The following is an 11,466-nucleotide window of genomic DNA, read 5'->3' as shown; positions in this document are numbered from 1 at the left end:
TTTTAAATGCTGTTGTGTTACAGTTGTACTTTATGGTTTCTTTTTCCCATGAATTTGCTTTATTCTCCTTGTGAACTACCTTGATTATTTTTGTTTGTCAGAATGAAAGTCTCAGTGTGAGAGTGGCAGCAGCTGCACAGAATCTTATAACAGTGCTCACTCAGAACATTGCTCAGGGACAGCACCAGGCAACTCAAGGTGGGAGGCCAGAACAGGGCCCTTCCTCAATAGATCAGGAGATGACAAGGTTAAGATATGTCAGATAACTCAATTTTGTACAATTAATTCCAAGTTCTTGTCATTTGTTACTGAACTGTAACTTAAACATGTTTTTCTTAAATCCTCTAGATCTTTCCCAGGTATTTATCAGAGGAAGAGTTACCTTGGAAAAAGAAAAAGCCAGTGTCAAAAGATCTTCAGCCATTCGCCACCCAAGAAATGGAAACCTTTCAATTTCTATGTTTTTTTGCTCAACAAAAATGCAGAGGTAACTCCATCCTCATCCGAGGAGTTTGATCTTACCCAGGCAGGGCTGGGTAAAAGAGGTCTCACAATGTCTAGGGACATGACCCATGAAGAGGTGGGATATAACTAATATGAAAGTCTTCTATATCATAATTAATTTTAAATGTATATCCATTACAAGCTTTTAATATCATTGCAGTTCTCTGAACTTCTTCAAAATGAATACCCCAAAATGAGAGGTCTAACAGGAGGATGGCTCCTGTGCAAGGCTACAGGTACATAGGACATATTCACCTAATTTATTGCTATAGTATCATCAAAAATTAACAGAAAAATATCTCTGTTGTGCTTTTCACAGGTGGTCAGGGTAGAAGGAAATTGAACATGATTCCTCCTGACTCAAATGGGTACACAGGGACCCTGGTGCGGACCGTGAGTGGTACTGGGAAATTCATCTTGTTTGTTGTCCCCCTACAAGAAGAACTGGATATGGCTCCATTGCCCCCAGAGGCAGAGGAGTTTAAAAATATGCCAAAAGCACAATGTAACATCTGCAAAGTGGTGTTTCCTTTGCAGATTTTAGCTCTTCATGTGAAGGACTGTGTGGAGTTGCTATCCTCATCTGACAACATTGAGGTGATGAAAGACAACTAATTTGAGTTACAATTGTCTCTTATGAAGATGTGGCAGTTCTATATAAACTTATTGGTGATTTCTAATAAGTAGACAGGTCAAAGCACAGCTCAAATACCGACTCCACAACACATCAACTCAGAAGAACCAGTTGATGAGGTAAATAAAGTGTTAATGATTACTGTACAATAATCACACTGTCGTCTGAGTGTTGTTAATGTCTTGGATATGGGTCTATTTCAGGAGCTTCCATGTCCTATTTGTCTATTAAAATTTGCACCAGAGGTTCTTGAGGCTCATGCAAGCTTGTGTGGAGAAAGGTATTTTATAGACTTGCCCATCACTCGAAAAGGCTGTATTTCATATACAAAAGCACAGCTAAACTGATTGCATGATTTGCTAGGGGAGAAGAAGATTTAGTGGATGATCAAAAAGCAGAAAAGCTCATCCATGAAGCCAGGTGACACACATCATTTAGTTAAACTGTAGGAAAAGCTTAAAGATCTGGATGGTCTCCAATTTTCTGCTTCTGAATTCAAAAAGTTACTGTACTGAGAAACTCGGGATGATATTACCTTGGCCTACAGTAGCATGTGGAGTTATTTTTGACCAGGATATGTCCTTCAATATACAAATAAAATATGTAGGACTATGTCTGTGTAGATTCTCAGTCATCCAGGTCATAGTAGTCTCTGGAGCTTGAAAAAAGGTGACTGGACTTCTTTTTGTTTCTTGAAGACGTTTCACGTCTCATCTGAAAGGCTTCTTCAGTTCTCAAACCAAATGTGTAGAGACCCCATATATTTAAACCCCAGTGGGCATCATAAATGTATGATGAAGAAAAATATGCCATCTGAACACAATAATTATCATTTTAAAGCAAAAGCTAAAAGAAAAAACAAAAAAGGTTACAAAATCAATTTCCACATGCACAAGACATTTACTCATTCAGGCGATTATGTGTAGAAACGTGTTGCTTTATTACATCACAAATTACATTTTGCTAAATGATGTATTTTAAAAAGCAACCACAGACCTGTCATGTTCTGCTTGGAAATACAGCAACATTACAGTCTTTATGATCTTAAATACACTCCTTAAATAAACAAAGCTCACAATATGAATGCGCCATTTACACTTACTGTTTAAATTTTACTTTTCTAATTTTAAAGCAGGTTATGATTCTTAACAACTTTTTCAGAGATTCTTTGATTTCTCGTGTCTGTAGAACATATATGATTGGGTTCAGCATTGGAGGAAAGATCATGCCTAGAGACAGGTTTATGATCCTGGCATTTGGGTCTATGTTTGCACCTAGAGTAAATGTGATTAATACTGGGATGAAATAGATTACCACTAATGAAAGATGAGCTGTGCAGGTTTTAAATCCCTTCATTCTTTCTTGAACTGTAGCTACTTTAGCTAAAGCATGGCTGATACACAGGTAACTCATCAAAACAATTGTAAGAGGAAGCCAAAGAACAAGAGCTGGCACCATCATAGACATTACATAGCTGGGTGTATAATCATTGCATGCAAGACGGAATATCGGGCCATGGTCACAGATATAACTTTTAATAACAACTGACTGACAGAAGGAAAGTCTTGTTAGGAGGCCAATTGTAATGAGCTTAACAGTAATGACAAATACCCAGAAAGAGCCAATCATTGAGAACATGACCCTGTGAGTCACCTTCACTGGATAATGCAGTGGGTAAACAATAGCTATAACTCTGTCATATGACAGAGCAACCAGATTTAGAGCCTGTATGAAAAGGCAAAGATAACAGAAAAACTGGAATGTCAAGCAATCATTATAAGAAATCTGGGGGTGATTAAACAAAAAGATATCAAGAACCTTTGGCACAATGGCAGAGTTTCCTAATAGATCCACCAATGCAAGATTAAAAACTGCAACATATTTTGGTGTTCTTAGATTATGATCCAAGTATATGACCCCCATTACAGCTGTGTTTGCCAGGACTGAAATAATATACACAAAAAACAGAAAGACATAATAGTATTTAATATTAGGAATCCCAGTAAATCCACTTATAATGAAATAGGCAGGGCGCAAAAAAGTGATATTTTTCCCAAGTGCAGAGTTGAAGAAGTCCATTGTAGATTTTTGTCAAATTTCTCTTGCTCAATCACTGATAATACAGACAGCAGTACTGCACATCAGGATTTTGTTATGCAGACATGGAGTACTCCAGATGATGAAGCTCAGGCAAGCTTTAACTGTCTGCGGATGTGCTGCAGTGTTTATATTCATGTGTGATCCCTTGAGTGTAAAATGTGCATAAACGGAATTCAGTGGCTTGAACCTTTAAAGCTGTAATTGTTAACAGTATAAACACAGCATATTAAATGTAAAAACTGAAAAGGCTAATAAAATAGATGGATGGATATATTATATATGTTTGTTTTGAATTTCATGCAAGCAACACCTGTTAAAAAAGCTGCTATACTGTCTTGTATTACATCTTTTAACAACACTAAGTATGAGACAATTTTTAAAGCTTTTTTTTTCCTTTGCTTACTTGATATAGCATTTTAGCTGTTCAACAGCTCAGGTATTCCTTTATAATATATTATATAATGTCCATCCATCCATCCATCCATCTATCCATAATGTGCCAAATGTTTTACAAAGTGAGAGGTCTAAACTGCAGCAACAGTTTAATGCCTGGATTCTGTGTAGCAATATTGTTGCAGTACTGGCAGAATGAGGTTTGGTATTGTCCTCATGCTCATTTTACCAAGGCCCTGTATATTCCAGTTTGAACATCCGGTTTGAGTGGACACAGACGCATCTTGCTGCCGCTGTAAACTTTTTGGTGTTTTGATATTTTATGTTCTTTGGCCAAATGAACTTCTGTACAAGCGAGCTGCCATTCTCCTCCGCTACTCATTAATCCAGTTACTGTCTTGCTGTGTCTGTGTCCAGTTGGGTTAGCACCGGCTTTGCTGCCAAACACTAATCTGTTCCATGACCTCACCTACCGCACAATATGGGCGAGTCAGATCTTTATCTGGACTCTTCTACCACTTCTCATTCAACCCTTGTCAGGTCTCCTTCAGTATATGGCTGCTGAGCTGCTTCGACTCCGCTGGCACCTGTACAAACCTCCGCAGATGATGCTACATCGCCACCCAGAAGTCACTCTCCTGCCTCACCGGACATATATGCAGCGTGTGTCTCACTGGAATTTCAAGCTTGACAGATCTAATCCCCCATCCACTCCATCTGGTCTACCACTCATCGGCCTCACAGAAATGCTGATCTCAACCTGTTGGCCAGCCCAGCCAGATCAGCAAATCTGTCTGTGTTCGGTCTTATTTTTAATTTTTTTACTTAAGCATTATCATTTTGTTTATTAAGGGTAAAACTGCAAGAAGTGATTGATTAAATAATTAAATAGTGACTGATTAAATAATTAATTAGTAGTTGAATAAAATTATTAATTAGTAGTTGAATTAAATAGTCATTGAATTAAGATAACTAAATAGTAGCTGAAGCAAATAGTCAAATAATTAAATAAATAAATGAGTTAGATAGAGAAGCAGAGGGCAGACAGATGGGAGGCTAACAGTTGCCAGACTGACTTTTACGGCTGTTGGAGAGATATGTTAATCTTATTACCAACCTTCAGGGCTTCGGAAAAAATGTTTTTTACGTGCATAGTTGACGGTGGCGGCAAAAACATGAACGTATGTAGGTGAAAGTTGATGAATAGATGTCACTGTGCTCCTGATACCAGGCAGAGAAATAAAGCCACATCATCCAAAAGGAAATATTAGTGTGGGTAGGTAGGTGTTTTCTTTTACAGGGCTCTTTCAATGCTGATTGGACAAAGCTCATGCCAAGGGGCTGGGACCAGCTAAAACGTATCACAGGTGAAAAGGTTTCATTGTAGTCAGCAACATACAGCTGTGAGTAGCCTTTGGCAACAAGTCTGCACTTGTATTGCTCCACTTCTCCATCACTTTGATGCTTGACTTTGAACACCCATCTTGACCCTACAACCACTTTGTCCTTTGGTAGTTCCACCAGATCCCAAGTCTCATCATCGAACAGACGATAACCTTTTGCGTTGTTTGCATATCCCACAAACCTGAGATTTACAGCTTTCTTGTCTAGTTTTCGCCTTTCAGCATCTGTGACATGTGTATAAGCAACACAACCAAACACTCTCACATGACTGATGTCAAGTTTTTTGCCAGACCATCGTTGGTAAGGTGTCTCTTGCTTCAGAACAGATGTGGGCAACCTGTTTTGTATGTAGGCTGCTGTTGCTACTGCTTTAGCCCAGTACATATTTGGTAGTTTAGCATGCGACAACATGCTTCTAGCTGCTTCAATCAATGTTCTATTTTTCCTTTCTGCAACTCCATTTTGTTGAGGTGTGAGGTACAGACATCTCATGGTGGATACCTTGAGCCTTCAAATAGTCTTGAAACTCCCTTGAAATGTACTCCCCACCATTATCTGATCTTAGTCTTGCAACTTTGTGTCCACACTCACTGGAGTATGTTTTCTCAAATTCCTTAAATTTCCTTTAGACTTCACTTTTTTGTTTCGTGAAGTAAACCTTACAGCAGCGAGAAAAGTCATCAGTGAATGTTACAAAGTATTTTGATCCACCTATTGACTCAGTCTGCATAGGTCCACAGACATCACTATGGATCAGTTGCAGCTTACGTTTGGAACGGATTTCTCCCACTGTCTTACATGACTGTCTCTCCTGCTTGCCCTCTACACATGCTTTGCAGAAGGGAAGCGCTTTGTCTGCAGAGAATTTCACTTCATTTACCAGACCTTCTGGTTCCTTTAGCTTGGTAGTGCGACCTAAGCGCTGTTGCCACAGATTAGCTGATACTGATGCACTTGATGCACTATAACAGATAGGTGAAGCTCCTTCAACATCTAACTGATACAGTCCATCAGCTCTTTGTGTTCCCATTCCTCGAAGAATTCCATCCTTGCCACCTATGTAGCAACGAGATTTTTTGAAATGCACTGTATTTCCTTTTCTTGTAGCAGCTCCCACTGAAAAAAGATTTCCAGACAACTTTGGAACGTACAACACATCATACATAGTGGCAGGTTTAGCATCACTGACTTTGAAGATCATGTTCAGTTTAACAATGCCAAAACCTTTGGCTTCAACAACTCTGCCATCACCCAGTTTTACAGACTGTGGGTTTGAGAACTGCTGGTAGTCTTGAAGAATTTCTTTATCACACGTCATGTGTTTTGATGCTCCAGAATCGATCAACCACTCAACTTGTCTTGGTCCTTCAGTAAGATTCACATTTTTAGCAACGAATGCACTTTCAGAGGAGTCTTCTGCATTTTCACAGATCACATTTTTGGCTTTGTGGTTTTTGATTCATTTTTTCCAGCTTGACAGTTACGCTTTATGTGTCCTTCTTTTCCACATTTGTAACATCTCCATGAACTTTGTCTTTCAGCTCCCACTGCTTTTGAATCAACCTGCATTCCTCTGTGAACTTGTGTTGACATGGCTGATGCACCACCTGATGTAGCAGCACTGTAGTCATCAACATTAACTGTCTTTTGCTCTTCGTTTATTAAAGCTTGCTGAACAAACTGCAGTGTCAAATTGTCCATCTTTGTTTCCAGAGCTGTAACAATTGTAGCATAGCTTGGTGGTAAGCTACCCAGGAGTGTTACAATCTGATCTTCTTTTTCAATTACAGCACCTATTGCCTTTAGCTGATCAGTCAGTTCCTTCATTCGTTTTAAATGATCATTTAAACTTTCCTTTTCTTTCATTTCACATCTGAAATATTTCTTCTTCAGGAACAGTTTATTTGCTAAAGTGTCTCTCTCAAAATGTCCTTTTAGCGTGTCCCAAGCCTCTTTTGGTGTTTGGCAACTTGTTATCAAATACAGTTGTGATGTACTCACATTCAGCACTAACATGGAAAATGCCCTTTCTCTCCGTCTCTCAAACTCTGCCGTAGCTTGTGCACTAGCATTTGGAGTTAGCATATCCGTCTCAGTTAGCATACCCCATAGTCCTTTAGCTTTCAGCAAATGCATCATCTGAAACTTCCATGTTGCCCAGTTCTCTAGTCCGCTCAACTTGTCAATAAACGTCTTATCATACATTGTGAATTCCACAACTCCGTTTATCTGACTCAGCAACTAAGCTTACAGAGCTTTTTTGGCAACGCTCTGGGCCCATAACCTGTTGAAAGCCTGGAGTATGGACTTCCCAAGTATGGGGGATTATTTCTCACTTGGAACACCAGCGTACTTGATGACCTCACAGCTCAGCTCCAGTGTTTCTATCACCTTCCAGCTTAAATTTACTGATTGCTTGGTTTTAAAAACTTCATCTCCGAATAAAAAATTATACACAGCTCTGCTGCTTACTTTACAAAAACAGGTCAAATATTAAAATTATATTATTTTTTATTGCAGAACACTTCCACCACTTACAACAGACATTTGTTTAGAATACAGTCAAATAAATATTAACAATTTAAAACATATAATTTGATCATTTCTGGAGCAGGCTTGTCATCAGTCTTCACGATCTCCATGAACAGCATCAGCATGCCGATGTGATGTTCCCATTCCCGGTGAAAAGGCTCTCGTGTTCCTTCCTGAGTAAAATATTTTTAATATCAGTTTTATTGATTTGCACAGGAACAAATGAAACGCCGAAATAAACCAAAAATCAGCCATTAGGGATAATCTGAGTGTATTATATTTGTGTTTAACTTCCACTCAGCAGTGAAAACCAGCGGGAGTTTTGATAACGATGTGCCGGCAGTCTGGAGTTCTCCCCGTGTACAGCGACCGTCGTTCGGCCAGCGAGCGGACAGCTGCTGTTAGAGCAGGCCTAATTACAACAAAATAAGGTAACAAATCCTTACTAGGGGCATAACAGCTTTTCTCCTGCATTGACCTCAACCCTCTAATCCTGTTCATCACTAAGGGTGCATATGGATATATGCAGGGGTGAAAGTAAGCCGGTCTGGTCTAGTACTGCGTACCACTAAAAGATTCTGCGCTGGTACGCAGTACCTGGAAGAGGAGGAGTGGCTGTCTGTTGTAAAGCCTTCATTCAGAACCAGTCACGGCTGCACTTTGGGTCATAAGAGATCCACTAGCAATAAGCAGTCTAAAACACGACTTCATCAGTTAATAAATAGCTTTTTTTCTCATTTCAAATTGTTTCTGAACTGTTCATGCTATGCTGGAGCCTCAATTCTCTAGCTTCTCTCCCTACACTGTAAACCCAGATTTTGATTCGACTTAAAAATATTGAGTTCATATTACTTAAAATTGCCTGGTATGTGAACATTACTTGTTAATGCTGAGTAAGCTGAACTGTTTCATGTCCTTTTTTTACTGTAATTGTGTTTTTAAGTCCAATCAACAGCTCATACTGAAATAAACTGAGTTCATATTACTTAAACATCTGTCATTTCGCAACATTACTTATTAATGCTGAGTAGACTGTACTTTTTGAGGGTCTATCTTATTGTACTTATGCGTTTGAGTTCAAACAACTTAATATCATCAGGTTTTGCACCCGCTAAAAGTCTAGTTGATATCAGTTTTAACAGACAGGATTATGAGCAGCAGCACGCATGGTGGTTAGCAGTGTTGCCTCACAGCGAGGTTCAATTCCACCTTGCCCCAGCCTCTTGCTGTGTGGAGTTTGAAAGAGTAGATATTTTGTCTTTTTGTTTGTTTTTTGTTCACCCTCTGGTTCTCTACTTGTACAGTTTTTTATTGTTCCATGGACAAATGTTAAGGGCTGAGTTTTATCATGTTTGTTTATTTATAAATTTAAGCAGACACAATTCAACATCGTAAAAAATAGCATTGTTGCAGGCATCCGGTGGCGTGGTGGTTAGCACTGCTGCCTCACAGCTAGAATAACTATCTAATAATCTGGGTGTGATTCTTGCTGTGCAGAGTTTGCATGTCCTCCATGTGTATGTGTGGATCTGAAGAAATGCAGTTAATTGGTCACTTTAAATTGCCCACAGGTGCAAATGGTTGGCTGTCTCTCTCTGTGTGTTAACCCTGCAACAGGCTAGCAGCCTGTATGGGGTGTGTCCTGTGTCTCGCCTTATGTCACCCCCCCCCCCAAACAAAAAGGATAGGGGATGAGGTTGGATGGAAAAATATATGTGATGATTAAAGGATATATTTTAATTTGTCCGAACCAGGGTTATAATAGTTTTGGATTTTACATTATAGTTTAGTTTTAGTTAGTTTTTACTTTTATTTCTCTAATTCAGTTAGTTTTAATTAGTTTTCAGAGTTTTTATTTTTGGTTTCATGCTTAGTTTTAGTTAGTTTCAGTTAGATTCAGTATTAGTTTTAGTATTTTCATACCTGATCAGGTGCAAGATTCAAGGCGCAAAAGTGACTATTGTGTAATGAAAACTTGACAAAAGATACAGTTTAAAGAAATATAGTCAACAACCAACTGTTCACAAGACATGCTAAATTTGTGTAATATTAAGGACACACATGAACATCAACAGGGAGAAACAAAGAAAAACATGAACTCCCAAACTCAATAAATTCTACAATAAACTCCACAATAAACTTCAGCATCAGTGCAGCAGATTAATAACGCCTACATGTGGTGTTAAACAAAAACAAACTCTTTGAAGGAGTCAAAGGTCAAATCCATCTGCATCCTGATGTTCTCACCACCTGAAGCTGCTTCTGTTTTGGAGCTAGCTTGGTTAGATGCTCGCTAATTAAACCTGCAGGGTCTTTGCGGCCTCTGTACACAACCTACAGAAGTTGCCGACCTCATGTCCGCATTTATACTTGTGTAGCTGGATTGTGTGTGTTAATTACCTTGTGGTCGTGTGCAGGTGTTTGTACTCAAAGAACCTCCATACGGGACTCTGCCGCTTTCTCGGCAGACCGCAGCCATTACTTTGCGGACCAGCGCGGCGAGCGCACGCACATGCGCACTCACACAGTTGTCCTGTGGCGCTCCCAGCTTAAACTCGGAGAGCGGAAACAATGATTTCATATCAATCCACAAGGCTTAAAAAACCCCCCCAAAAAAACAAGTAAATGAAAGTAAGTTTATCGATAATTTCAGTTAGTTTTAGTTAGTTTTGTAAACTCACAATTCAGTTTTAATTAGTTATCGTTTTTTCCTTTTAATTATAGTTTTTATTTATTTCAGTTAACGACAATGTTTTTTCAATTTCAGTTTTCGTTATTTCGTTCGTTTTCGTTAACTATAATAACCCTGGTCCGAACTATAAAATATAAGTTTGGTCAGTTAGAACATACAATTTAGTTCAACTGGTAATGAAGTAGTGCTTACTTAACAAGCTGAGTTAAATAAATGGGTGGTGAATGATTGCTTAAACTAAGTATCTTCAGTTACTGAAACTCTGACATTAGTACATTTAACTTAAATCTTTCATTCCATTCCAAAAGGGCCTCAAGTACATTGAACATAGTCCACTGCACTTATTCAGCTGATGGTCATTACTTAAAAAATTTAAGGCAACGACTTACCTTGGTTTTTTATTCAACTTATCTGGATTTACAGCGTGAGGCTTTCATCAGCCTTTATTACATTCACCGCTACATTTAATGTCTGTCTGCTCGTTACAAAATATCCCAATTAAAAGCAAAGAGAGATTAACTAATTGTGTTTCATGTTATGGTATTCTGCTCAATTTCAACAACACAGCACAGACAGGTGCATTTGATTTAATGGACTGTGCCATTTTACACAGGTGGTGCACAAACGTAAACCTCCGCTTGCACTGGGACAGAAACAAAATCAAAACAAAAAAGTTTGGTTATTATTCCTTTCCAGAAGTTTTGTATTGGTGGACAGAGCCAGAATGCGTGGAGGTAGTCATCAGTTGTTTTAAGTGTACAGTGTGTGCAACAAGGTTATAGTATTCAACGAAATCTAACGAAATAAAGAAAGCTGAAATTGAAAAAACATTTTCATTAACTGAAATAAATAAATAATAATTAAAAGGAAAAAACAATAACTAACTAAAACTGTATTGTGAGTTTACAAGCTAACTAAAATGAACTGAAATTATAGATAAAATGACCTTCATTTTCATTATTTTATTTAAAAGACTTGTGGACTGATATGAAATAATTTTTTCTGCTCCAGTAGTTTAAGCTGGGAGCGCCACAACTGCGTGCGTGTGTGTGTGCATGTGCGTACATGTGCGCTGTGCGCTGGTCCAAAAAGTAATGGCAGCGGTCTGCCAAGAAAGCAGCAGAGTCCTATATGGCGTTTCTTTGAGTAAAATAGCACAGATAGAAGTGAGTGTCTTGTTGTGGATCATGAAAACATGTGCAGAACA

At 38.6% G+C, this 11,466-nt stretch overlaps 1 protein-coding gene across 1 annotated transcript; it reads right to left on the bottom strand.

Moving 5' to 3' along the window:
• Positions 1–2,236: 2,236 nt before the first annotated feature.
• Positions 2,237–3,217, bottom strand: LOC115791462 (olfactory receptor 2A12-like). Its single transcript, XM_030745549.1, has one exon. The coding sequence runs from the start codon at positions 3,215–3,217 to the stop codon at positions 2,237–2,239; it is 981 nt and encodes a 326-aa protein (XP_030601409.1).
• Between the last annotated feature and the right edge of the window lie 8,249 nt (positions 3,218–11,466).

Source organism: Archocentrus centrarchus, chromosome 14, assembly GCF_007364275.1.
Source record: "Archocentrus centrarchus isolate MPI-CPG fArcCen1 chromosome 14, fArcCen1, whole genome shotgun sequence".
Lineage (NCBI taxonomy): Eukaryota > Metazoa > Chordata > Actinopteri > Cichliformes > Cichlidae > Archocentrus > Archocentrus centrarchus.
The sequence above is the reverse complement of the archived record's forward strand: the minus strand, read 5'-3'. Positions and strand labels throughout refer to the sequence as shown.